This window comes from Poecilia mexicana, unplaced genomic scaffold (genome assembly GCF_051168715.1).
Source record: "Poecilia mexicana isolate PSO_F unplaced genomic scaffold, ASM5116871v1 scaffold_23, whole genome shotgun sequence".
NCBI lineage: Eukaryota > Metazoa > Chordata > Actinopteri > Cyprinodontiformes > Poeciliidae > Poecilia > Poecilia mexicana.
The window spans coordinates 10,310,990-10,335,198 of record NW_028263392.1 but is presented as its reverse complement, the minus strand read 5'-3'; the positions used below and the strand labels follow the sequence as shown (position 1 = coordinate 10,335,198).

The 24,209-nt window shown below is 38.8% G+C and overlaps 2 protein-coding genes across 2 annotated transcripts in view; both read right to left on the bottom strand.

Moving 5' to 3' along the window:
* Window positions 1-11,581, bottom strand: part of col7a1l (collagen type VII alpha 1-like) — a 76,684-nt gene extending 65,103 nt beyond the window's left edge. The window contains exon 1 of the mRNA XM_088003063.1: window positions 11,209-11,581. The gene's annotated coding sequence lies outside the window, so the exon portion shown is untranslated. The remainder of the gene's footprint in view (window positions 1-11,208) is intronic.
* Window positions 11,582-11,722: 141 nt separating this feature from the next.
* lrguk (leucine-rich repeats and guanylate kinase domain containing) lies at window positions 11,723-23,885 on the bottom strand. Its single transcript, XM_088003062.1, has 20 exons — window positions 23,769-23,885; window positions 23,046-23,144; window positions 22,877-22,958; window positions 22,625-22,725; window positions 22,290-22,371; window positions 21,852-21,976; window positions 20,730-20,873; window positions 19,999-20,079; window positions 19,118-19,204; window positions 18,923-19,029; window positions 18,430-18,549; window positions 18,015-18,111; window positions 16,746-16,859; window positions 16,412-16,613; window positions 15,835-16,026; window positions 14,984-15,093; window positions 14,750-14,844; window positions 14,331-14,393; window positions 12,662-12,771; window positions 11,723-12,389 (listed from the first exon to the last, which is right to left on the bottom strand). Exons 1-20 carry the CDS (start codon window positions 23,883-23,885, stop codon window positions 12,289-12,291), a joined length of 2,229 nt encoding a protein of 742 aa, XP_087859188.1. The 3' UTR covers window positions 11,723-12,288.
* Between the last annotated feature and the right edge of the window lie 324 nt (window positions 23,886-24,209).

The following is a 24,209-nucleotide window of genomic DNA, read 5'->3' as shown; positions in this document are numbered from 1 at the left end:
AGAAGCCAAACATGAGAATTAATAAGATGTGACTTTATAATAAAGAACAGAAGAGGAAAAACCCAAATGACAACCAAGAACCCAGGGTCAATCACCCCCTTCAGTGCTCCATTACTTGCCATGCCACTGATGTTGTTTGAAATATAAGTACATGTAATTATATTAAACTACTTGTATGGTTTTCTCAGAGATTGTCCATTCAGCATCTCTGCCTTCTGGCAACTGTTCAAAAAGCTCCTACTTCTAATTTGATCAAAAAGGCATGTAATACATTACAGACATCTTTTATTTCTCCTCCGTTTTCCCCATTTTGGCTTCTCTGGTTCCATCAGGTTATGAATCACAATCAAACATTACATAAGCTGCTGCTTGCTCAGCTCTAATTGTCCAATTTCCCTCAAATAATGTTGAACTCCAGCTCCGACTGGAAATTAAGAGTTATCCCTTAAACGGGGTCTTGTAGGATGTGTGGGAAAATTATTACAGTCTTATTGGCTCATTCTAAAACAGGAGCCAGACCTTGATCGCTCTCTTTACAGCACTCCGCTATTCTTCTCTCCAAATCGGGACACATCACCTCCTGCTGCAGTGTGAAATCTGCCTCCAAGGCTCGTTTTCCCATGCTGCCATTTCATTAGCTTCCTGCTTCCTTTTGTGTGGCGTTAATGCAATTGTTGACAGTCTGACAGCACGAGACGGGTGTCAGACAGATTTGACGCCGGTATCAGTTTTTACTTAATGTCGTCATGTTTGGGTTTCACACCGGGGATGCAGGCAGCCTCTCCGCGGCTTGAGGCTATTACAGTTGTGATCCACATCCATAAAGCATAAAAACTGGGCAGAGTGCCCACCGTTGTCAGCTACCAAAGGTCTCCTCTGTGCCAGTGCTTTTAGCACTTCAAACATACGTAGAAACATATGTGCCCTCTTAGAGCTGAAGTGCTTGAACACAGCATATGCCACAGTTTGACACAGAATGGGGAGGAGAAAAAAAAAAAAAAAAAAGGATGAGAAATATGTAAGCACAAGAATGGCTAAGTGGTTACAGAAAATCTCTCCTGATGTATGTTGATTTTATTAACCCCGACTCTTTTTGACTATGAGTGAGAAGGCAGCCGTCATGGCAACAGAAGAAAAGCAGTGGGTGCAGCATCGTATCTGTTACTTTTCAGGAGGATGAGCTGCAGCAGAGCAGGCGAAGATGCACCGCCCATCTGAGCTGGAATAATTTGCAGAAATGCAAAAAATGTTTTCTGCTTGATCGGCCCTGATCGGTGACTGGGTTGTCAGAAAAGGGAAAAGAAAAAAATCGGATTATTTTCTGGTCAGTTAATGCACCATACACTTTTCAGGGTGCTGTTAGGACCCAAGAAAGACTGAAATCGAACTATTTTTGTAGTGTGACCAAATACAGGCCTTTCATACAAGGATTCCGTCCAAAATGGCTTGATTCATTACAATTCTGTGACGACTTAAATCATTTCCCTGAACATTTTCTTTTGCATTTGCTCAAGTTATCTTTGTTATGATGTGTTGTGTCACCCGTGTCTTGTTCCGCTTGTCAAGGCTCTGTAAATATTCCAGCGTTGATGATGACAGAGGACAAGAATTTCGACTTCAGTCCAGGTGATGAGGCCAGAGGGCGTAGCAGCTCGTCTCGATGACAGAACCGTTTCACACATTTCACTTGTTCTGCCTTCTCTCTTCATCTGACCTGTTATTAAAAGGAAGGAGAATAAACATTGTGGGTGAAAAGACAGAAAACATCTTTTCACATCTTTGTTTCTTTTTTGTCCAGGTTTTCACCCAGAATGACTCTGAACCTGTCTGAAGTGCCTACAGGGCACTTTTGATTGCCTGAGCCTGTACACCACAACAATGATTACCAGATTATGTGCTCAACCATGCAACAGAATCTCCTATATGTTGTCACTTTGATATTTGAGTTACAAAAGCTGATCAGAAATCAGAAAGAACACCAATTTATGTGAAGTAGAATAAACACTCATATTTTCTTATAAATTAAAAATGACATATTAAATAAAACTAGTTCAAACAATGGCTCTCAAAAGTCCTTTAATTCATAAAGAAAATACACATGCATGTGTGATTTCACTATTCTAAGATGCTTGAAGAGTTGGTGTATGTCACTACCAGCTTTGTGCATCCTAAAGACTCTTTGAGTCAAAATGTTTACACTGCGAAAAACCTTTCCTTTAATAATCTATTAATATCCATTTACATAGTTCTGTTTGCTTAATAGTATATGAAATTTTAAAGCTTAGCATTTGCGCATGCGACTGACTCCGGCCTTAATAGAACATCAGATCACTATGCGAGATTGTGTTTGCCTGACGGAGGAACTGCATTTAGATTTATAGTGCAGAGAACTTTGTGGAATGCGCTTGTGTTGTGGAGTGCTACACAGTAGATAATGACATACAAATACACATGCGCACACACACACACATACACACAACCACACACGCACAAGCAGAGACAAGTCTGCTAAGAGCAGGTCACTGGAGCTCAGCAGCAGTACTCAATGGGATGGAAAATTGCTGAAGGGCGAAGTGTGACTAAAAGCAGCTACTTTATGTGCATAATGCACAAATGGCCACATAATAAATTTGCAAAAAGTAATGTTTGCAAATAAACATGACAGCTAGCAGAGATGGCGTGTAATAAATGGTGTTGCACAACATCCAAAACAATGATGAAAATTGATTTGCAAAAAATAAACACTGATTAAACATGAACATTTGAGACGGCGTTTTCGGTATGCATATTCTGTAGTACAGTCTAATGTAGCTCTGCTCTGCTCTCTGGCGAAACAGTGTGTGCTTACAATGCTTTGTTTTATTCCACCTTCAACGACAATGGTCTCAGTTTTCCTGATATTTATAAGCTCAGCATGGACCAGTTTTAATCCATAACTATCTGTGCTGATATAATGAACTCATTGCTTCATCTTTTCAGAATTTCTAAAGAAAATACCTAAACCAAGGCTGAACTTGCACTCTGTCTGCAGATGAGCTAAGCAGAAACTCCAGGCACACAATTTTCTTGTTTCTCTAGAAAACTTATCAGTAGGCTGCTAAACTTGACAAAACAAATCTAATTTTTCAGATTTTCAGACAAATACTTATGTCAACTATGGTAACACTTTATTTGAAGGGGGGTGAATAAGACTGTCATGACACCGTCATAAACATAACATAACACCTGTCATAAACATGAATAAGCCTTCATGAATATTTATGACTGTTGTCATAAAGCGTCATTCGGTAAATTATGACACTTTTAATACGCAGTTGACATAATTCAAAATGTCTTTATGACAACTTGACATTAACCAAGAAATCATTACTGTTTAAACTTTACCTTTAATAACATAAAGATACCTAATTTTTAAAGTGCAATCAGTAATACTTTTATAACAAATTTATATCAGTAATGATTTCTTGGTTAATGTCAAGTTGTCATAAAGACATTTTGAATAATGTCAACTGCGTATTAAAAGTGTCATAATTTACCGAATGACGATTTATGACAACAGTCAAATATTCATGAAGGCTTACTGATGTTCATGACAGGTGTTATGTCATGTTTATGATGGTGTCATGACAGTCTTATTCACCCCCCTTCAAGTAAAGTGTTACCTCAACTATTGTGTCAAATGTGCTATTGAAAAAAAACAACTTGATTTTAAGCTCATCCACTGAATTTAACCAGCAAATGGTTAATACGCATCAAAATTCACAACAGCAAAAACATATGGTGGAGGCAAAGGATTAGAAAGATTGAACACCTGGCAGGTTTCACATCCTGTCATGCAACCTTTGTCCGGGTAATCCACCTCCGTCTCTCCCCCCTCTGTTACAGTATAATGGCCCCTTTTGACTTTTCTCCCCCATTGTGTGTGCCCTTTGAAATGTCCATCTTTGGTTTGATTTACTATGCATAACAGCATGAGGGCACAAGGACAGCGATTTGTAGGACAGTGGGATAAAGAGGAAGTGTTCGCTGAACCCTGCAAATTTACTAAAAGCATATTATGGATGTGTATAGCAAAAACTTACAGGTACAGAGGTTTGTTTCCCTTGAACTTTGACATATTGTCCAACTTTAGTATATTTGATTAAGAATTTTTGTGGTAGATTAGTGAAGAGTGCATCAAAACCAGAGAATGTAGTTGAATCAGCTGAATTTTCTTTTCATGATTTTGCTTTAGATGACATTTTTGTGAATTGAAGCAATATAAAACTGCACTGAATTTGTTGTAATGAATTTCATTCAAGGTGTTGGAGTAAATATGATTTAAATATAAAAAGGGACACTACAGCTGTCAGATTTGTATTTGCAATGAAAAGTTTACTTCGTATTGGTCTTTTTTCTAGAAAGTGATAGGAGTCATGTTATGAAAGTCAGACTAACAGCAGAGGAAAGAAATTGGAGGGACAGAATCAATTAAAAGACAGAGGGGTAATCTGATTAGAAAAATATTGTTCGAGTTTGTATGTATGGCTGAGATCTCTGTTGGAGGGTGTGGCTGACATGCTGCAGGTCACACACCTGCCTGTAATCACCTAAGTATCTGGAGACTTAAGGAGCTTTTGGACTATTAGTCTCCGCCAGTTGATCAACCTTTCGATGTAGAGTCAAGCTGCCAGTAATCCTCGTAGTATTTTGTCTTCCTTTGAGTAGTATCAAGTCTAGTTAGCTTAAACTCAAACCCTTGTCTTGTCTGTGAAGATCAAGAGAAGAATAATTTAGAGTGAGAACGTTTATGAAGACTGGAACTGCCACACTCTGAATAGCCAACAACTGAGAAAAAGCCCTAAAAAAAGGGCATAAACCAGAAATACTTCTGGTCAAGGGATAAAAATCTGAGACAGATTCAAACATCCACATGTTCTCTCTTTGACGCACTTAACCACACAACGTCAATAACAAACCCGCGACCTCGGCGACAGGCCCCAGGTGTTTCTTCAAGTCCCAGGTGAGGTCAGCTCAGCCTGGAGGGGGTAGTATTCTTCCAATAAGAAGTGTTTGTTTGAACACGTCCACTACCTGCAGAGATTTCCCATTTGACACAAAGCCTGAGGATAGCCAGCCAATCAGATAAAGCAGCAGGGAAAGTACAACATAGATTTGTTTGAAACTCCTTCCTCCCAAAATGCCCAGCTTTTATTTCTAAATAAATCTGCAATTGGTAAGAAAAAAATGGTTTTAGACATTGCATTTAAATAGTTGTTTCCACAATCTTATTGCATCTAAAAGGCTCTGATGAGAAAAGATCGTGATGAGAAACTGTTTGCCCCCTTCTATTTTTGTTGTCTAAAAGTTTTTGTTTAGTACCAAGACATAGAATCTTAAAAAGGACTTTTTTAAAAACCAAACTCAATGAAAAAGTAATCACTCTAGTGAGTCACTATTTAAATTTCTCCCATGTCTGACTTATGAGGTCAGTCAGTGTTTTTACTCTGCTGTGTCATGTTGACCTCTAATGAGTCCAGCTCATCATTTTGGACATTTTTGTGGAACAAATTAGTTGTCTTCCAGGTTATCTTGTGTGGTCGCTGACAGTTTCTACCCAAACATCATTTCTTGATATTTGTGCATAAAACACAGTTACAACAAATTTCCCTGTTGTAACTGTGCATCAAACTAAACACATTAAACAAAAGAAGTGAAATTCTCAGAAAACAACAATAATGGGTGAGAGTGAGGCATGAAAGCACAAAAATAAGTTTGTCACTGCACTCAACAGAAAGCTTTTGCAACAATTACATTTTTTAATAGGATGATGACATTTAGGAACATCTAACTGCATTCCTTACAGCTACAATCAAATAATGACTAATATTGTGCGACACTTTCAGAGGCTGAAAGATGAAAACTGAAGCACATGAAAACAAGCAGAATATTTATACATTTCATTGTGATGAAGTATTGATGTTCACATCAATATAAGCTTATTAATAAAGCTCTTTTTATTCTGTGCTGAAGTTTCTTTTAATGCATTCATTTATTCAGATTGTAAAGCGGACTTTAAGTCATGTTAAATTTTAATCAAAATGGAGACTTTGATTCATTCACACATTGCCTGTGAGCTTACCAGGGCTTTCAGGGAATCATTAAAGTAAAGTAAAATAAAAATAATAAAATAAACCTAAACATAACTGGACCTTGCAAAAAACACAAAAAGTTGTTTTCCACAGTTTCCAGAATACATAATAGATTTAAATTCAATCAGCATAAGGTGGTGTTGGTTTATGGAGAGATACAAAATCAACTTTTTCTTTATTCACTGCCCAGCGAGTAGAGATGCATGTGGTCACCTGATGCAAGACTTGCTTAAATCTGCTGACCAACTACAGCCTTTTTAGCTCTATAAATGTATCTCCAGTTTGAACATTAATGTGCTGTGCAGCCAGTACATGCCTTGACAGAAATACTATCACTATAACATCTAGCTTTACTCTGGACAAACACCAACCTTATTAGTTTTCAATTGGTCTCACTGACTCCTCACTTCACATCTACTTTCCTCTAACCAGAAAAACAAGAGAAGGCAAAGGCATGCCGACTAGCTTTTCACCTTTTGATTCTGTTTATAATGTGGAATGCTCATGGAATCACATCTCAGGTCATACAGATTCAGAAGAAACTTCTTTGAAAGAAATGCCGGCGCTTACTGATAAGAGTCTGTGGAGCCAAAATAAAAGTAAGAGAAAACCGGACAGGAAGTTCTCAGCTGACATGAGAGAAACTTTGGAAAATTAAATTTTCTCTGTTCAATTAATCTCAATTTCATTCAAATAGGAATTGGACATAAACATACGAGAACAGATCCGTCCTAGCTTGCATCGATAGTTTAGCGCAGGCTGGTGGTGGCAGTACATGGGTGACCCTAACCGTGGAAAAATGTTCAATCAGCAAAGATAAGAATTCAAATATCTAAGTGCTATGAAAAAACAGTCTATCTTACCAGGAACTTCTAAAATTCTAAAATTCTAAAACCTAAACCTGATACCAATCCTAAGCCTAAACTGAACTCAATTCATACCTTCATCCTAAGCCTATCACCTAACCCCAAAACAGCACTTCTTTTGATGTCTAGGCTTTGGGCCCCATAAGGAGCAGTTCGTCCTCACATCATAGTATTTGTTAGAGAAATGGGCCTCATAATATATCACATACACACAACAACAATTAGAAAGTGGAAATCAGTCAGTGCATCTCAATCATTTAAAACCCTGCAGGCCTACGAGGAACTTCTGATGTGGATGAGGCTCTCACACCTGCACAATAAAATGTCTGCTGTGCACAGAAAAAGCTCATAAAAACTGTAATTAATTGAATTTGTATACCAGTAACAAAAAATGTTTATAGCACAAACAAAGGAAGTTAACACAAGCCAAGTCGCTATCTGCCTTTTGAACTCTCAGCCCACTCAATAAATCTGTACATCAAGGAATTAAGTGCTCCCAAATCTGCATTTTGTATTGATTATCACAATTATGCACTATTACCATCCTATTATCTGCACTGACTGCCTTTAATTACACTGGAGAACAAGAGGAAGAGTGAAGATGGAGGGGGAGGGAGACGCTGAAAGTGAGAACGAGACACTACACGGAGAGACGGATGAAGTGAGACGCCGCACCCAACTAATTAAAACAGAAAGTTTTTGTTTCAACGCTCTGACAGGGAATGAAAGTGGAGGGGAATTAATCTGCCTACAGGGAGCACAAGCTTTACACACACACACACTCAATGGGCCGTGGACTTGCAGCGAAAAGGACTGCAGAGTGCTGTTGCCATAGTTACCAACTGTAGCAGCACATCATGCGACAGAGTTAATGCAGAGGTGTGTGTTTCATTTAAGCTTTCATTGTATCAGCAACCTGACCTCACCCAACATCGTCAGCGTGAGCACGCAGAGCGAAAGGTCACGCAGATTAAAACTAAGTGTTTTTGTCGGAACAGATGAAATATTTGCCAGCTCTTGAAGAACAGGTGGAAAACTATCCAAACAGAAAAAAGATGACACTGTAAGAAGCTAAACCAGGGCTGCCAGGTCCACTCAAAGTACTAGCCTGCCACTTGTAGATGCATTCTTTCAACTCGCCCAAGAAAAGTTGTACTTAAGAGTACCACTAAATCAAAAGGAAAAGACAGACACCCGAAAAATTAAGAGTAACATATTTAGTAAAACACTACTTTAGTACGGAGTATTTGACAATAATACCATATTTAACCAGCAGACAGAAAGATAAAATTATGTGCAAATTCTGGTATATTAAAGGCTGAAATACAAATATAAAAAAAAGATCCAAATAAATAACATAATTACTTTTCCAACTTTTTTTCAAATGAGCCTTAAGAAACCCATACTTACTGTAGTGCAGGTAATGTATATACAGTGGGCCTATGTATTCACAACTTCCTGCTAAAAAATAAAATCCATGGATACTTGAGACGCCATCTGAAAACACTTAGAATTGACTGTTTTAAAGCTCAGCCACCACATGTATCTTAAAGTGGAATGGGGAGGGGTTGTGTCACGTAAAACCGACTTATGAGCTTTACATCAGGTTATAATGAAAAACATACCTGGAGTCTTGCTTTGATTCTTTCATGCACATTTGAGGAATCCTTGAATCTCAGCATCAGCATTTAGCAAACACCTGGTGGAACTGTGTCTGCTGAAGTTAGAACTACTTCTCAGTGGAACGCTCCTAAAACCAATTGAAATGGCATAACGAGAAGCATTGTCATGACGATATGCTGAAGGCAAAGTGTCGGAAAAGAGTGGGAGTTTCTTAAAGAGACAGGTCAATTTTCAGGCATGTTTGGTATATGCAGAATTTTTATGACAATTATAGGCAACAGTTACTTGAGCTTGCTTTAAGAATATATATAAAGAATATACAATATCCCTTTAATATGGAATAAAACACACAGCGGAGAACATCTTGACAATCTCACAGAAACTAACATTTTAAGTCCAGTTTTACTTACATAAGTGTAAATTACGCTAAACACTGAAAAACAGCAGAATGTATTCCAAGTACTGACAACTCTGACTATTGGCTCAATTATTATTTTTTTGAAAGGCCTGAAAAACATTACTCCAAATGCTTATCTTAAGTGCACAGTTAACGACAAAAAGCGACATGTGTTTTGGAGTGTGCCTTTCCTGATAAGAAATAAAGCTCTAAGTTTGGCAGAGATATCTCTATCACACACTGATTCACTCTGAAGATAACTTTGCATGACCTGAGCGCAGCCCCTGAGCTAAAATTGAAATCTGCTGCGTTAGTCAAACTGATGTACTGCTCCTTCCAATTACTTCCTACCATCCAATTCTGCTTCTCGTTACAACTCCTTCTGGAATGGAAATATAGATTAATTCCCCTTTCCTTTCATTTCTCGAGTATCGTAAAACATATTCATAAGACGGAGATCTTCAGCTTTGTGTAAATTGATACCGTGCTTCTGCATATCTGTGCCAGAGTGGCTCAAACCTCCCTCACACGTAACCCAGCAGCAGGTCTGTTTCTCGCAGAAAATGGGATCTGGTGAAATGTGTTAGTTTTGATGACTTATGCCAAAAGGGAGGGCTTACGATGCATTTATTTTTCTGTCGAGACGAATGGAGCTGCATGGAAAAGGTGATGTTCTGCATAGAAATGTAACACACAAAACCAGGAGGTGTAGATAACACAGCCTTTCACTGTAACTCACACTATGCAAGCAATCAAGACTCGGAACGAAAAGCAGGAGCTCTTCACCTGCTCATCCACCTCTTTTTTTTATTCTCACCTTTGAACAGACTCGCATGCATACCTATCTAATGCAATGCTAATTCACAGGAAGACAACATGTTAGCCCATGATAAGCTGCAGAGGCACAGACTGCAGTGTAAGTAGGTTAGACCCCAGGAGCCCTGAAGACACAGTCTGGCTTTCGAACTTTTAAAGAATTATGACAGTGTTGCAACATCTGCTGCCTCAGAGGAAGAAAGACAGTGATGAATGGCCAGGTGTGCCTAGTTTGTGTGTGTGTGTGTGTGTAAACTAAGCTGCACACATCGAGAGCGCAGGAAACAAAGGACCCACAGAGTGAGTGTGTGTGAGTAAATCCACATGCACTTACAGACAGGCTGGCTGGGGGACCGCTTTAATAAGCAATGCATACATCTGTGGCAGATGACAGTTTCTGTTAGCTAAGAATCACTAATTAACGGTGTATGTAAGCATCCGTGGCGACTGTGCACCATGCTTACTGTCAGAAACACACCAGGGTGTTTGTGATGGTGCACCGTTTAATAGCCACCAACCACGTCCCTATGAATGCGAGTCCATATGAATAAATAATCCCCCCCCGGAACAGATAAAGATTAATGATGTATTTATCATCCAATGACAAGAGCTTTATGCGGCACATTCAAGATCAGTATCTTGACTGCAGCTGTTAAAGCCCAGCTGATGAGATCGTCGAGCTGTAGAGAATACAATAGCCCTTCACTGTCAGAAAAATAATTGCCACGCTACTGAAACCTGACGTGTGCCACATACTGTTCTACGATCTGTAGTCAAGAATCTCTACATTATACAGAGTTATGGACAAAAGCGCTTCAGGATACATGCATACACTGCAGGTGGAAAAAGAGCCATTTTATTCACTGTTGTACACCAGTTAGGATCATGAAAGTTCAAAGTGTCAGCAAAATAAAATATTTATTGTCAGTTTCAATACTTTCTCTGACTTGTGTCAAACATTTTGGGTATCTTTCCATGATCTTCTCACAATAGCTTGCTGGAAATATGGGTCATTCCTACTGATAGAACTGGTGTAACTTGAGTCAGGATGTAGCCAGTGATGGGCTCGTTTGCACACAGTTGGTGCGGTCTTCATTTTTTATCTGAATGAAGTCAGGGTTTTACGTCAGCTATCCTAAAAGATGGGCTTTGTGGTCCTTCAGCCACATTACCACTTTCTGGCAGCATGCTTGTATATTTGGGAGACCCATTTTGAGTCAAGTATTAACATGTTATGAGCCCATGGAAGCAGAATAAACTGGATGCCAAATTAAACATTATAGTTACCTGCTTTGTGTGAGAAAATAGACTAAGAACAGCTTTGGGGAGGACGGTTTTTAGCAAGTAAGAAAAGACAACCGTGTGACTAGCTCACCTGGTAGCAGCGTATCCGGTTCTCCACGCAGCTCCACCCTCTGCGCAACCTCAGTGTAAGGCTTCCAGTTGAGTTTTTACTAAAGGTGTGCGTTTTCCTTACAGTAATAATTTTGTAGTTCAAGTAGAAAACCACGCATCTTCCCTGTTGCTTCATTTCTCCCAGCCGGCTCGCGCCACACACAGGTGAAGCTCATCAGCCAAATCAAGTCAGTGTGAATTTGCTGCATCCGGGACATTAGAGCAACTACAACTTAGGTTGGTTTCTCGACCAAGATGTAGGTGGACTTCCAGTAACTCTTGCCACCGGAGGCATTGTTTTAACATTTTAAAATTAAACATCCATGATGTATTGAACCACTGTGCGCGTGATAATAAAATAGACATTTTTTTCTGTGGTATTTTTTTTTTGGAAAAGAAGCCCACTTTAAGGCGGGACAAACCCGGAGGTACCAATGAGAATTTAGTTTGTTTTTTAGCTTTTTGTTAAAACGTAATAATGTAAGAGCACATAAGAAAATTAAAATTTTTTTATTGCTGTTTAAATGAAACATTGCCACATATGTGCTATTGGTTTAAAAGAGAGTGCCACTAATATTTTCAGAGAAAACACAAAGCTCACAATTTAAACTGTCTTTAGCCTCTTTTATTAGCAAGTAGAAGCAGCAGTTTTGTTTGCAATCCCTAGTAAACACAAAACTACCTTAACTCTGGGATTTATAAAAGCTTATCAATATTTCAAAATCCAGAATGACAGACAGTGAAAGCTCAACAAGATAAACAAGAGTAGCATCATAGTACTATTTTCTTGCTCTCACAGTCTAAATGAATCACAAACATATCTGTTTATAATGCATTTCTAAACAAAACACACACAAGAAAGTACAAAAAAATAGAACAGAATAAATCCCAAAATAATGTTAACTAATAACATTTTCATTTTTGAAATAGAAACTACCTTCAAATATTTTCTGCTTTGTTTAAAAAAACAAAAAAACAACAAAAAAAGCAACTAAATCTATGAAAACCATCCCTCCACATTTTCTCCTTCGTTCTATTCGACAGGCGGTTATGGGTAGATTCAAGGTGTCTCGGGTGAAGTGGACTTGGTGACTTCACGGTTCTTATGTCCATCCGACTCTGGACGCAGGATGGACTGTGAGTCGAGTCCCATACCGCAATCTGAAAAGTTGGAGCCAGGAACAGCAGATTGCTCAATTTCTGCATGTGGAATGTCAAATGTTTGCACTGCTGCCTGGAAAAATCTGATTTGTTTAATTGGCTACATGTAGAGAAAGCAGGATTGCTGTTGTTCTCCTATGGCTGTAGGCAGTGTTGTCATAAAAACTAGAATTATACTCACAATATCATCTCATAGCTAACTATTTACGGATTTTTTTATTTTTATTTCATACACACATGCAAATGTCCCAACTTAAAACAAACATACTGACCTTTGAGCATTTCTGTCGTCTGTGCCAATAGGGTTCCATCTAGAGGTTCAACAGAGCCACCGAGTGACGCGGGAACATCGAGAGCTGAGGTGGCATGAGACACTTCTGAGCTGCATGTAAAATAAGATGAAGTAGAGGTGAAAGGTCAAATTAAGTGAAAAACTTGACCGTCCGCCTAACTGACCGACCAGACAAACGGACTGTGAATCATGAGTTAATGCTAACTCTGAATAGAGGCACACAGGTCTGATGAAGAAATCTATTATAAAAGTAACTATTAGTTTCCAATAAGTCTGACCTTTGTGGAAGAGTTGCAAAAAGAAAGCTATTGTTAACAGAAGTGCATAAGAAGGTCTGTCTGTGGTTTACCAGGAGAAGAAGGTTAAAGAAAACAGTGCTGTAGTGTAAAACACAATCTATGTGTATGTACAAGGCAAATTTATATGTGTAGCATATAAATTCAAAGTGCTTTCTACAAACATGATGCATAATCAGATTAAAAAGAAATATTAAAATGACAAATTTCCGAAAAGTAAAAAGCGAAGAAATGTCAGACACGATAAATCAGTCTTTTGACCTTTATGGAAAAGCTGGAGTAAACAGTAATGATGTCAGTCCTCATTTACATGACCAGCGGCTTCTGCACAAGCTTTCACGCAGTCTGTTCCAGAGCCGAGGAGCGTACATGCTGTCACCCCTGTAGCAGAGTCAACGTTGCAAACAACGTTTAAAATCATGTACCACGTTTTCCTTCCAACTAGCGACCTGCACCCGAACGCATCCTGCCTTATACTCGTATAAGCACCAGCCTTCCCTACAACCCAGTAAGTATCAGCAGCGATAGAAATCGCATGGAAGGATGTTTTCCTTTCATTTCACAATAATGTGTGATATCTAATTGGCCAATCACATGAAATTCTAATAAAACACATTGAAGTTTGTGGCTGCAAAGTGAAAAAAAACAGGCCCTGTACATCTCATATTTCATTCTAAAGTAACAACATACAGTTATATATTATAAAAAGGAAATCCACCTTGAGTGTAAGTGTGCACACAGGAATGTCATGACCTGCAGAAGCAATAAAATCTGAATTTATGAGTGGGTGTGCTGGTGTGTAAAAGTGTCCAACTGAGCATGTAGAGAAAACGTGAAGACATTTGTCCCCACGTGGCTCATAGGAAGAAAACGAGGTCTATAAAATGGGAAAAAAAAAAAAAAAAAAAAACACTTCAAGGATCCTAATAATGCTTCAGGGTGAGAAGCAACAAGTCTCCTCTGAAAACATTACCTCTGTAAAATGAACTGGACTGGTTTTACAGTTTAGAGGATATCTCCAGTGTTGAACTATTAATCCATTTGTTTTTCTCTGAGATTTACACTGGTTGGCTTAAGCCAGCAGTGCCTAATAAAGTGCAGCCCAGATGGAAATTTTTTTTTAATTAGTGTAAAATTACTACACTAATTGCAATTCCAGTTGCAAGGTTAAGACCTTGCAACTGGAAATGTTAGGTACAACACAAATCCTCTTTTGCTAACATGACAAAATGTTGGGACAACACTGGTTTAGGTTAGTAACTTTCCTCCACTGGCTTGGATAAGAGAATCTGGAATCATTTATGAACATAATTTTTTTTTTTTTTTTTTTTTTACAGTTTTGCGTCGACTGACCCGCTAATCTCCTGAGTGTGGGTACCAGGATCTTGATCACGTTCCGCTGACGCCACATTTTGGCTAAAACAAGCAAAAGGAGGCTAACTAAAATTTAGAACGACATATTTCAGAGCACGCTTAGCAGTTTTCGAAATATTCCTCTGATGAACCGCAAGTACCTCTGGTGACTGTTTTTTTTTTTTTTTTTATGGACAGGTTACCAAAATGAACACCGGCAAAAAGCTCCCATCACATTAACAAACAGTTGGGCTTAAATAATTTAGACACCTGGTACTTCACCCTCAATGTCAAACTCATACTGAGCCATTAAAATGCAGTTATTGTAGGACAAGTGTTGCGATTACACTAAATTGGCCTAATATTGAATGCCTACTTTAAATTAGGCCCTGGAGTGAGGTGGAGTGGCTGCCACTTACGTGTGCTGTTTGAAGAGGTGGCTGTGCAACCCTGGTTTCTTTCCAACGATAGCTTCCCTCGCCAGCTCCTCTCGCTTCCTCAAGGAGGCGAGCTCCTGCAGAAAGAGAAGAAACGCGAACACCTCGACGGCAGCCAGCCGACAATGACTTCTTCATACATCTGATTTCAGATGTATGCTCTAATTCCACTTGCAAGGCTTTGCTGCCATGCTGCGCTTTTAGAGACAAACTCACAATCGACGTTTTTTGACAGCTGAAATCTGTCTGGACTTTTGCCGAGCTGGCTTCGACGGTGGTGCCAGGGAGTGACTCTGATTCTACCGGTGTTGTTGCTGGTTCCTCGACTGACTCAAAGTCTGAAACATTGTTCGGAGAGCGTGGCATTCACATTTTTGTTGTTAGTACTCAAGCGACAAAACAATCAAAAATAGCAATCACAGTCTAAGGTGCTTGAAACTTTAGCTTCTTTATGAAGAAGAGAATTGGGATTTGTAACTTGTAATGCAAGAGTTTGGCGGCAGCTTTTTTCATTCAAGTTGCTGTGCATGAATACGTTTCCGTGGGAACCTGGTAACAGAACAGTTTCCACTTTGCTTTAAACATAAGTCAACCATCCAATATAAACCTAATATCTTTCTTAGTGAGTGGAAATGTATGGCTAACAGTAAGTGATGGTTTGCAAACAAATAAAATATCCTGAGTAGATGTCCTGAGTTGAACCCACAGTTGTTCTGATGGCATTAGGTTGCTGTCACTTCACTTTCAATTAAATTAAATTATGAATGAGATTTGAAAAATTTTATGAGCGTCTAGTTTAGAAATTCATCCAAAATACCTAACTACCAAGAGAAATACACTGATGTGCCATTTGCATTTGTTGCCATTATGCAAATAGCAGCATTTGGGAACAAACTCGAGGATACAATGTAAAGCTGAATAGGTGGCCTTAAGGTACGATTGACTAACATATCTGGTAACTTAAAGCCTAACAATTGATACTCGTGCGTCCTTTCACAAAACAAGTATTTTAAATCTTTAAATCTACTGACGACCTGGAAAACTAAAAAGAGAAACACCTCTCAAACTGCTGTCGGATTCAATGCTGCTCTTCTCTTCTTCCACCTCCTCTTCGCTGGGTTTCTCCTCCTCCTCCTCCTCTCGCGGCTTCTCCTCCTCCTTTTCCTTTGCTTCCTCCTCCTGCGGCTCCTCCTCCTCCTCAGCGTACATGTAGACCTTCACTATTTCCAGCAAGGTCCGGTAAGCTTCATCATAGTTATCTAAATAAGCGCAGACATAAATAAACACACGAGGAAGTCGGGTCCTGAACAGAGCCAGAGCGTCCAACATCAAAGAGCAATGAATCAAAGATATGTAGATGTTGACCTTGGTGTAATGAGGGTCTCGCTAGCGCCGCGTAAAAGTGATGGATGTCTTACACTCACTGTTTGTTCATCTCATTAAGAAAACAGCTAACAGGCTATCAAGAGGCAAGATAAACGCAGTGATCCTGCAGCCAAATGTGGATTTTTACTGTAGCAAGTTATTCCACCTGCCATTACGCTTAGAATGCACTTAAAGGACGTTATGTATAAAAAGTTTAATTGTACTTATTTGGAATTTAAAAAAGCAAACGAAACAAATGCATTTCCCTTTGCATGTTACCACTTGAAATGACGTTGTCGAAGAATCCTTTACGTTCTTCGTTGGTTTTTGAATAGAGGGGCACACGCTGCACCGCGAGATCAATCTGTGGCTTGGTGTAACGGTTAGTGCTTTTCATGTGGATTATGAACTTCTCTATAGCCGTGGGTATGAGCAGGATGTATCGAGGCTTAAAGCAGCTCTTCTTTAGACTGAAAATACCCTGCAAAAAAAAAAAAAAAAGCACAATTGTATTTATTTGACAAATTATTAATGGTTACACTTTTATTCTTGAGGCTGTCCCATAATGCACAGAACAAAATCTTCTCTAGATTATTAGTTTTCACACAAGTACCTCCAGCTCCATATGTAAACAACAAACCACTCCGTGATTTGCTACTTCCTCTATAGCGCCTCTGGTGAGGCCAAACAGATGGCTGCCGTACTGCATGGTCAGGATAAATTTACCCTTACATTAAAAAAAAAGGAAAAGAAGAAGGGGGAAAAAAAGCTTTATTTTACATGGAAAGTAATAGCAAACATAAACACACACATTCCCAGCATGTTCTGTCAAGCTTAACAACCTGAAGCTATTTGGCCACCTGGGAAATTAACTTTTGACCTGGTAGTCAGGGTGAAATCCTCTTCGTTAGGTCTCACAGGTAAACCTGACGAATCAAACAACTGGGAGCATGCAGGTCAATTTAGCATATTCTTAAACCCATAAGTTGTCAGTTTGGTTGAGTAGTCAGAAATCTCTTTATTTTATCTTGCTTGCGGTCCTTCCAAAACCCAAGAAGTGTTTCAAGACGGTGTGTGGAAAAGCCCACCTTGGGACTAAAAGGCAGAGCTTGAAGATTGAGAAATTTAAAAATGCAGGGCGGCGCCGAACCAAAAGGCTGGCAACAGAAAAGTGGAGAGATAAAAACACGGGAAGGATCAAACGGGGGGCAGGGATAGATTGCAAAGTTATCTGGTTCTGGAGAAGACAAAAGGCATCAATATCTGCTTCAAAGCCATTCCTGTGTAAATCACAGACACAGTCCTCTATAAATTATCTCCCACCAACCTTACATAACAGCTGACTTGACAAGAGAGTGAAGATGGAAAACAAATGTGTTCAGGACCCAAGGACACATTTGGCTTCCTCCACCAGTCGTAAATTCTGATTTTGGATGCTTATGTGTATCCCTAAGTTATGGGAAATTCTGAGCAGCAGTCAGCACACAGTTACCTCTTGTCTCAAATAATTCAAGTGGATTTGATACCTCGTGCTAAGAACTGAATTAAATAAAATTAAATGAAATCTCAGAAAAACATAATTACGGTAAAGGTACTGATGGAAAAAAAGCCACCAAGTTAATAGAAAAATCAATTCACCCCAGAAAAACTAATTATCTCCACAACACATTAAAACCAGCCTGTGAAATCAATGTGAAACTCGCTGAGGGAGACGTGAGAATCGAGCTCACTTAAAACATAATTTATCAAGAATCCTGGGTGTGTATTTTGACAAAATCTGGGAAAGCATTCATTTATTCTGATTATTTGTGAGACTACAAATGCAAACTACCGCTAAAAAAAAAAAAAAAACACCCCTAAAAGTCTTAATCAGGATTCTCACCATGACAACTAAGTTCTGAAACTCCTCTTCACTGACAAAATGATAATCAACCCCGTTCTTCTCTCCAGAGTAGGGCGGCCGCGTGGTGTGACAGATGCTGTGAAATATGAACAGTTAGTTAGTCCTCTGAAGCAAATTCACATGCATCTGTCATGTTTACATTTCAGATACAATCCATCTACGCTTCAGATCCCAGATGAGTACATTCTTTTACAAAAAGGATCATTTCGACCCACAAGCTAAAATGCATTCCCAATTACATTGGAATAAGGTTTTCTGATTATTGTTTTGAGAACTCGGGGCCATATGCTGAGTTTCAGATCAACACAATTAGTTGTCTCGGTTAAACAGACCCAACACCACATACGATAAACAAGAAGAATACACATATTATTAACATCTCTGTCAGACTGACCCAACACCAAAGTGTTCACCGAACTCCCGACACAGTCTGCGAACCAAGTCTCCTTTCCTACAGCCTTCAGGGCCCGTCAGCACCAGCATTGGGTATGGGGTGTTTGGAGTGGGCATTGTGCTGCACGCAATCAGACAAAAACACACACTTTCTTCATTGACTTTCATCTTACATGCATAATTTAACACGCGCTCCCGTTTCCGAGGAACATACGTAAAATACCACAACATAAATGCTGGCACAAGCAAAGCGGATGAGACATCTAGAAAAAATGGGTTCTGTATATCTGAAAACTATCTGTGGAAGTTATTTTAGATGTGACGACAAGATGGTCAGGGTAAACGAATAGTAAATTATGCAACGTATTTGTACTTTTAGAGTCTAAATCATAAAGCTAGCTCATTTGGCAAACATTTTAAAATTAACAGGTGAAATAACAGGCAAAAATCTAACCAAAAAAAAAAAAAAAAAATACCGAAATACTCATTCAAACCTTTGATAGAGAACCTGCGGCTGTGCCATCTGGTGAACCATGTTCATGATGTGATCTTTTGCTGCCACTATGTCCATAGGAGGCTCAAACATGTTTTTTGAAGACACCTAGAATTTGTGGTTTGTACTCAGACACATTAAATATCCTACATACACAATTTACATAAAAAGCGACATTAATGATGTAGATTCTCACCTTTTCTTCAACAGTGACTTTCTTATTGTCTAGCACCGATAAGCCTTGGTGGAGAAAGATGACTGTCAGTCTGTAGTTATGGTGCTCCTAATAATTACAAATACTTTGCACATTACAAAAGATCCAACAAACTCATTCAATTAATAAAAAACTTTTTTTTTCCCGCAACGTTATGGTCATACTCTTAAAACTTGAAAACAAAATAAATAAATGTGAAGGTTCCTACAAAAGCTTTGTCGATATTGCTTATATTAAAGTATACACGTGAGGTCAAAATTATTAGCTTCCCGTTTGAAAATGTGTTTTTCAAAAAAAATTCCCCCGAACGCTTTTGGGAAACAGCACGTTGATTTTTCAATACAGCTTTTCCAAACAATCTAGGTTTTATTTTGGATTTGCTTACATTAATTTACTGTCCGCCGCACAGAAACAAAATTCTTTCACAAAAAAAAAAAAGAAAAGAAAAAAGTATCACTTCCAAAATTATTAGCCCCCCTTGAAACACAAACCACTGTTGTGAAATCATGTAGTTTCACTTTGTAATGCCCACAGCTGAAATCATTCAATAAAATCCTCACCAAGCGTTTGAAGCTCCCATTTGAGAAAACATCATGCCAAAAACAAACAAATACGGTTTAGGCTTGAGAAAAAGAATCAATGCTCACAAGGCAGGAGAAAGATATTCAAAGTTATCACAGTATTTGCAAAATGGAGACGCTTGAAGAAGCTTTCTCGAGCTTGAAAGAGATGGGTCAAAGACCTAATTATCCAGTTAAGTGGATAGGCAATTGAATATTAGCATCAGGGGCTCATCATTTTGACGCCAACTGTATTTTACATTCTCATGGGTGAAGACTCTTGCATATGAATATGTCAGTTACCTGCACAGGGTTATCCAGCAGATTGAGGTTTGTCAGCATCGGAAGCTCAATGACATATTTTAGATCTTCAATTTCCATAATCTGAAGAAAAAAAACACGACGACGAAAGGAAACATTTTTTGTCATTTGCCTCGGTTCTTAAAACGTGAAAAATAAATGTTATCTATAATTACTTTTGATGCAAGCTTTACACATCAAACTGATGAACTATTGTAATCTGAAGAGAACAAACAAACAAAAAAAACTTAACCTTTGACCTACAATTGCGTTAAAGATAATTATCTTCACAAGACCTTCCTCAAATGTTTCTTCACAGAACTGAATCAAAGTTCAGGGCGTTTTCTGTTTTTCATGCACTCCTACATTTTTTTTTCTTTTTATTGTTAATGTCTTAATAAACAATGATCCCATGTAAAACGGTGACTATTATTTTGTCTAAGATTGGATTTAGCTAATTTTCAAGCCTGTTGTGAACTACATTACTATTTTATACTGCATGTACTTGGATACAATAAGGCAAAATTTAGGAAATGAAAAGTTCCTTACTTTTTAACTCTATAATTTTGACTGTTTTATTTTTTTGTGTTCTGTTTATTGAGCTCAATCTTATTTCATAATATAATCACACAATTATTGATTTTGAGCCTAGGGTTGCAAGTAAGAAGGCAGGTGCACAATATATACATCTACAAAAGACGATGGAGATCGTTCTGTCTTGTTGCCGAAGGTACCTGGTTTTTCTCCAAGTCGATTAAGTACAGCAAGCGGAGATTCTGAATTCCTGAAATAGAGGTGATGCAGTTTCTTGACAGATCAAGAACCTGTATGTTCTGTAACTTCTCCAACCCTTCAGTGCAGTGGAGCTGGTTTCCCCTCTTAAAACAAACAGCAAACAGGAAAACATTAATGATAACGTGTGCGCAGCAAAGTCCTTTTTCATACTTTCATTCTTAGTAATTCTATTAGGAATGATCTACACAGCGCCTGAGCTTTGTTACCCTCGTTACTGAGCTGAGTGGCAGGCCTGGCTCTCTGCTAAATGCTGACAGGCCTGGACTGACAGCTAAGCAGCTGTTGAGGGGCTAGCACAGCACGCTGACGAACCAAAGAACAAGACCTGGGCACAACAGTCTTGTCAGCCTGATTCTCTATCTATTCTACTGACAAAAGTTGTTATCCAACTGCATGGCCACACCTTGGCCTGCTCTTGCCAAGCATCCTGCCAGACAGAGGGTTGCTGTCAGCAGGGGAGGGTGACCGTGCCGGTCCCTGGAAGCTCTGGGTCGGGACTGTGATGTGCAAGGGAAACAGACTGGCTGACAATGCCATGCTGCTTTAGGAGGGCGCATTGGGGAAGCAGAGGGGTCAGGAGCAGGTTGAGATGGATGCTGGATGGATAGGGGAATGTGTGCAGGCTGAATTCGGTCCAGGTTCGGTCAAAGACCAGCAGCTGGTCCCCAAAGGGAGCTTCAGAGAGGGGCAGATGCAGCCAGACCAATAGATGCTGACAATGAGAAAAACACGGAGGGGCCTAGAAAATGCACGCACACACACACACACACACACACAGAACGACGAAGAACAGGGGGAAAAAGGCATGCTGTCGGGCCATATGGTGATGTTTGTTAAATGTTAAAATGTGGCAAAAACCTAAGAGCACAGATTAAAGAACAGCAAAGGAGGACAGAAAAATATGAAACTGAGCTTGTTTCAAAGAAAAATAAAGTTCAGAAACATATTCCACAATAGGTTAAAAAAAAAAAAGAGATTTCATTTAAAATAATTATTTGCAAATATAGATTTACATGTAAAAATCGAAATTCTTGAATGCCGCAAAAACAATAAAAACTTACCAGGCAGAGATCTATGAGAGGCAGATTGCCCAGGTTGCTGATTTTTGTGATTTTGTTGTAAGCCAGGCTGAGATGGGTGAGCATAGAACAATCTTTAAGATCGCTGACTTCAGAGAGACAGTTGTCTGAGCAAATGATTAAGAAAAAAAAAATCATTTTAGGTAAACAAGAACTTGTTATGCATAAATCAGATTTGGAGATGTTCCTTCTTCAATCCAGACAAGATCCAGATCAAATTCTTGCTTTTACAAGTCGCTGAAGTTACATTTTGTACTATTCAGTACACTCCGAAAGCATCAAAATAGATAAGTAAAGTATAATTTATAGCTTAATGAGGATTTTAGCGAATGGAAACTTCAGACCGTAGGAGCTTGTTAAAGCATCAGGAGGCGACGCGGTGACATCCACATCCATTAAAGTGAGCGACTGCAAGGATACAGTCCAGATTCAGCTTACGCAGGCAGCAAAAGCCTGCCAGATCCTTAATGTCTGGTATTCGGTTGTGGGAGAAATCAGCCACCTGGAAATCAGAAGGAAGCAGTAAACGTTTAACAAACAACTACCAAAACTTGCAATGTACAACCTCTTTTTGAACAAGATTCTTTGCAAAAGTTCACTGTCACTGAAGGGCAGTTAATGCCTTGTAAGCAAATTCAGAGCGACTACAGATGGGCTATGGTAATCCAGGCCTATCTTAAGGGAATAGTGCTAGAAAACGAGGCCCAAGCCACCAATCAAATGTTGTCTTATCCTGTCAGTTCAAGGTCCTGCACCTGTAGGTACCGGAGTGGCTGGAATTGAAAGAAGTTGGAGATTTCGTTGTGAGACACATCCAAGTAGATAAGGTGGGGTATGTGGTTCAGGCAGGATATATCTAGAAGTTGTGATAAAATGTATTCAAATTAGAATAAATCATTTAGTCATCATTTGTCAATACATTATTCTGCAGGAAAGGCTGGCTTACGATTTGCACGTTTGCCGTATTGCACAAAATCACGTGTGAAAGTAAACGAAAAATGGATTACCTTCTATGTTGTTGTGTTGCAGTTCCAGCTTTACAAGATGGGCGTACTTGCATAACAAATGTATGTTGATAAGACTGAGATTCTGGAGCGGAAAAGAACACACTTATGAATAAATTTAATCAGGCTTCAATCCATCAATCAATGTCTAGGTTGTAGGTACACATCTCACCGGCAGGGATAGGTGGCATAGAACGTGATGCTGCCCGGTCAGATCAAGTCCAAGATGGGATAAACCTTCGGACACCATTTCTTCAGTTAAAACCCCCTCCTATTGTAACATCAAAAAGCATTTTCTTAGAGGACTAGTAGTCCATGAGACAAATTTAGATTGGCAGATTTAGATTTTTAGCAATTGTTTAAGACAAACAAAGTGGAAATAATTATAACCTTTTTGAAAACTGTATTGTTTTCTTCCAGAAATAATACCCACCCTATAATTTAGGAGAAGCCAGTTTCTTTATCAACTGGAACCAAACATCTTGCTTGAATGAAAAATGACTTTGCATCTGAATCTGGTAACTGTATATTATGTACAAAAGTCACAGTTTTCTATTTAGGTACATTTTAAAATATTTGGGAACAAATATTTTAAGGCCGCTGACTTCTGCGAGGTCAACACTTATTTCAAAAATGGAAAATACTCATCTACTTAATATTTAAAATTCTGCTTAAAAAGAGACTTGAGTCTGTAGCCGTTAATGCACTTTTGATTATTTGAAAAATAATCAACCTTTAGACGTTGCTATTCACTTTAGTCTCCTTCAACTCAAGGTTATCTGCTTTTTTTCAATGCCATAACGAGGTGAATATAAAATAAATGTAAAAAAAAAATACACCAGTGACTATTTTTTTAGTTGAGGATTTTGCCAACATAAAGCGTTTACGTTTTTACCTCGACTTCGATGATTTCCTCTTGCTCCTCGATTTTTAACGTCTCTGATTGGTCCGATGGCTCCGCGCTTTCCTCTGGAATCGACATTAGTTGCTGCTCCTGTAATTCGTCCTCCATTGTTATAACACAAATAAACGTATCTGACGTATCTTTGAAAGTTAGCTTTTAGAGGGAAACTAAGTGGCCAATATACGCGTCCGATAAACAGCTAATTATTTGCTTTCCAAGGTTAGCTTATCCCAAGCCAGGCAAAGTTGTGTCAGTTGACTACCATGGCAACCGAGCACCAGATGAAGTGCATTTTGGGGATTGTAGTTCTTTTGACAGCCACGTTTTAGAGACTGAAGTAAAACGAAGAACAAGGTAAAAAAATAACAATTGCCTTAAAAGTAATACCAGGAGAGAAATAAATAGGTGCATCTAACCCTATTTAACATATTT

Coding starts and splice junctions, on each gene's coding strand:
- lrguk (XM_088003062.1), bottom strand. CDS start 23,885: ATGGAGGACGAATTACAGGAGCAGCAACTAATGTCGATTCCAGAGGAA. Junction 19,030..19,117: donor AAGTCACTGTTGAAGAAAAG/GTGAGAATCTAC, acceptor CACAAATTCTAG/GTGTCTTCAAAAAACATGTT. Junction 15,094..15,834: donor CAGCATTGAATCCGACAGCA/GTTTGAGAGGTG, acceptor ACTTTGAGTCAG/TCGAGGAACCAGCAACAACA.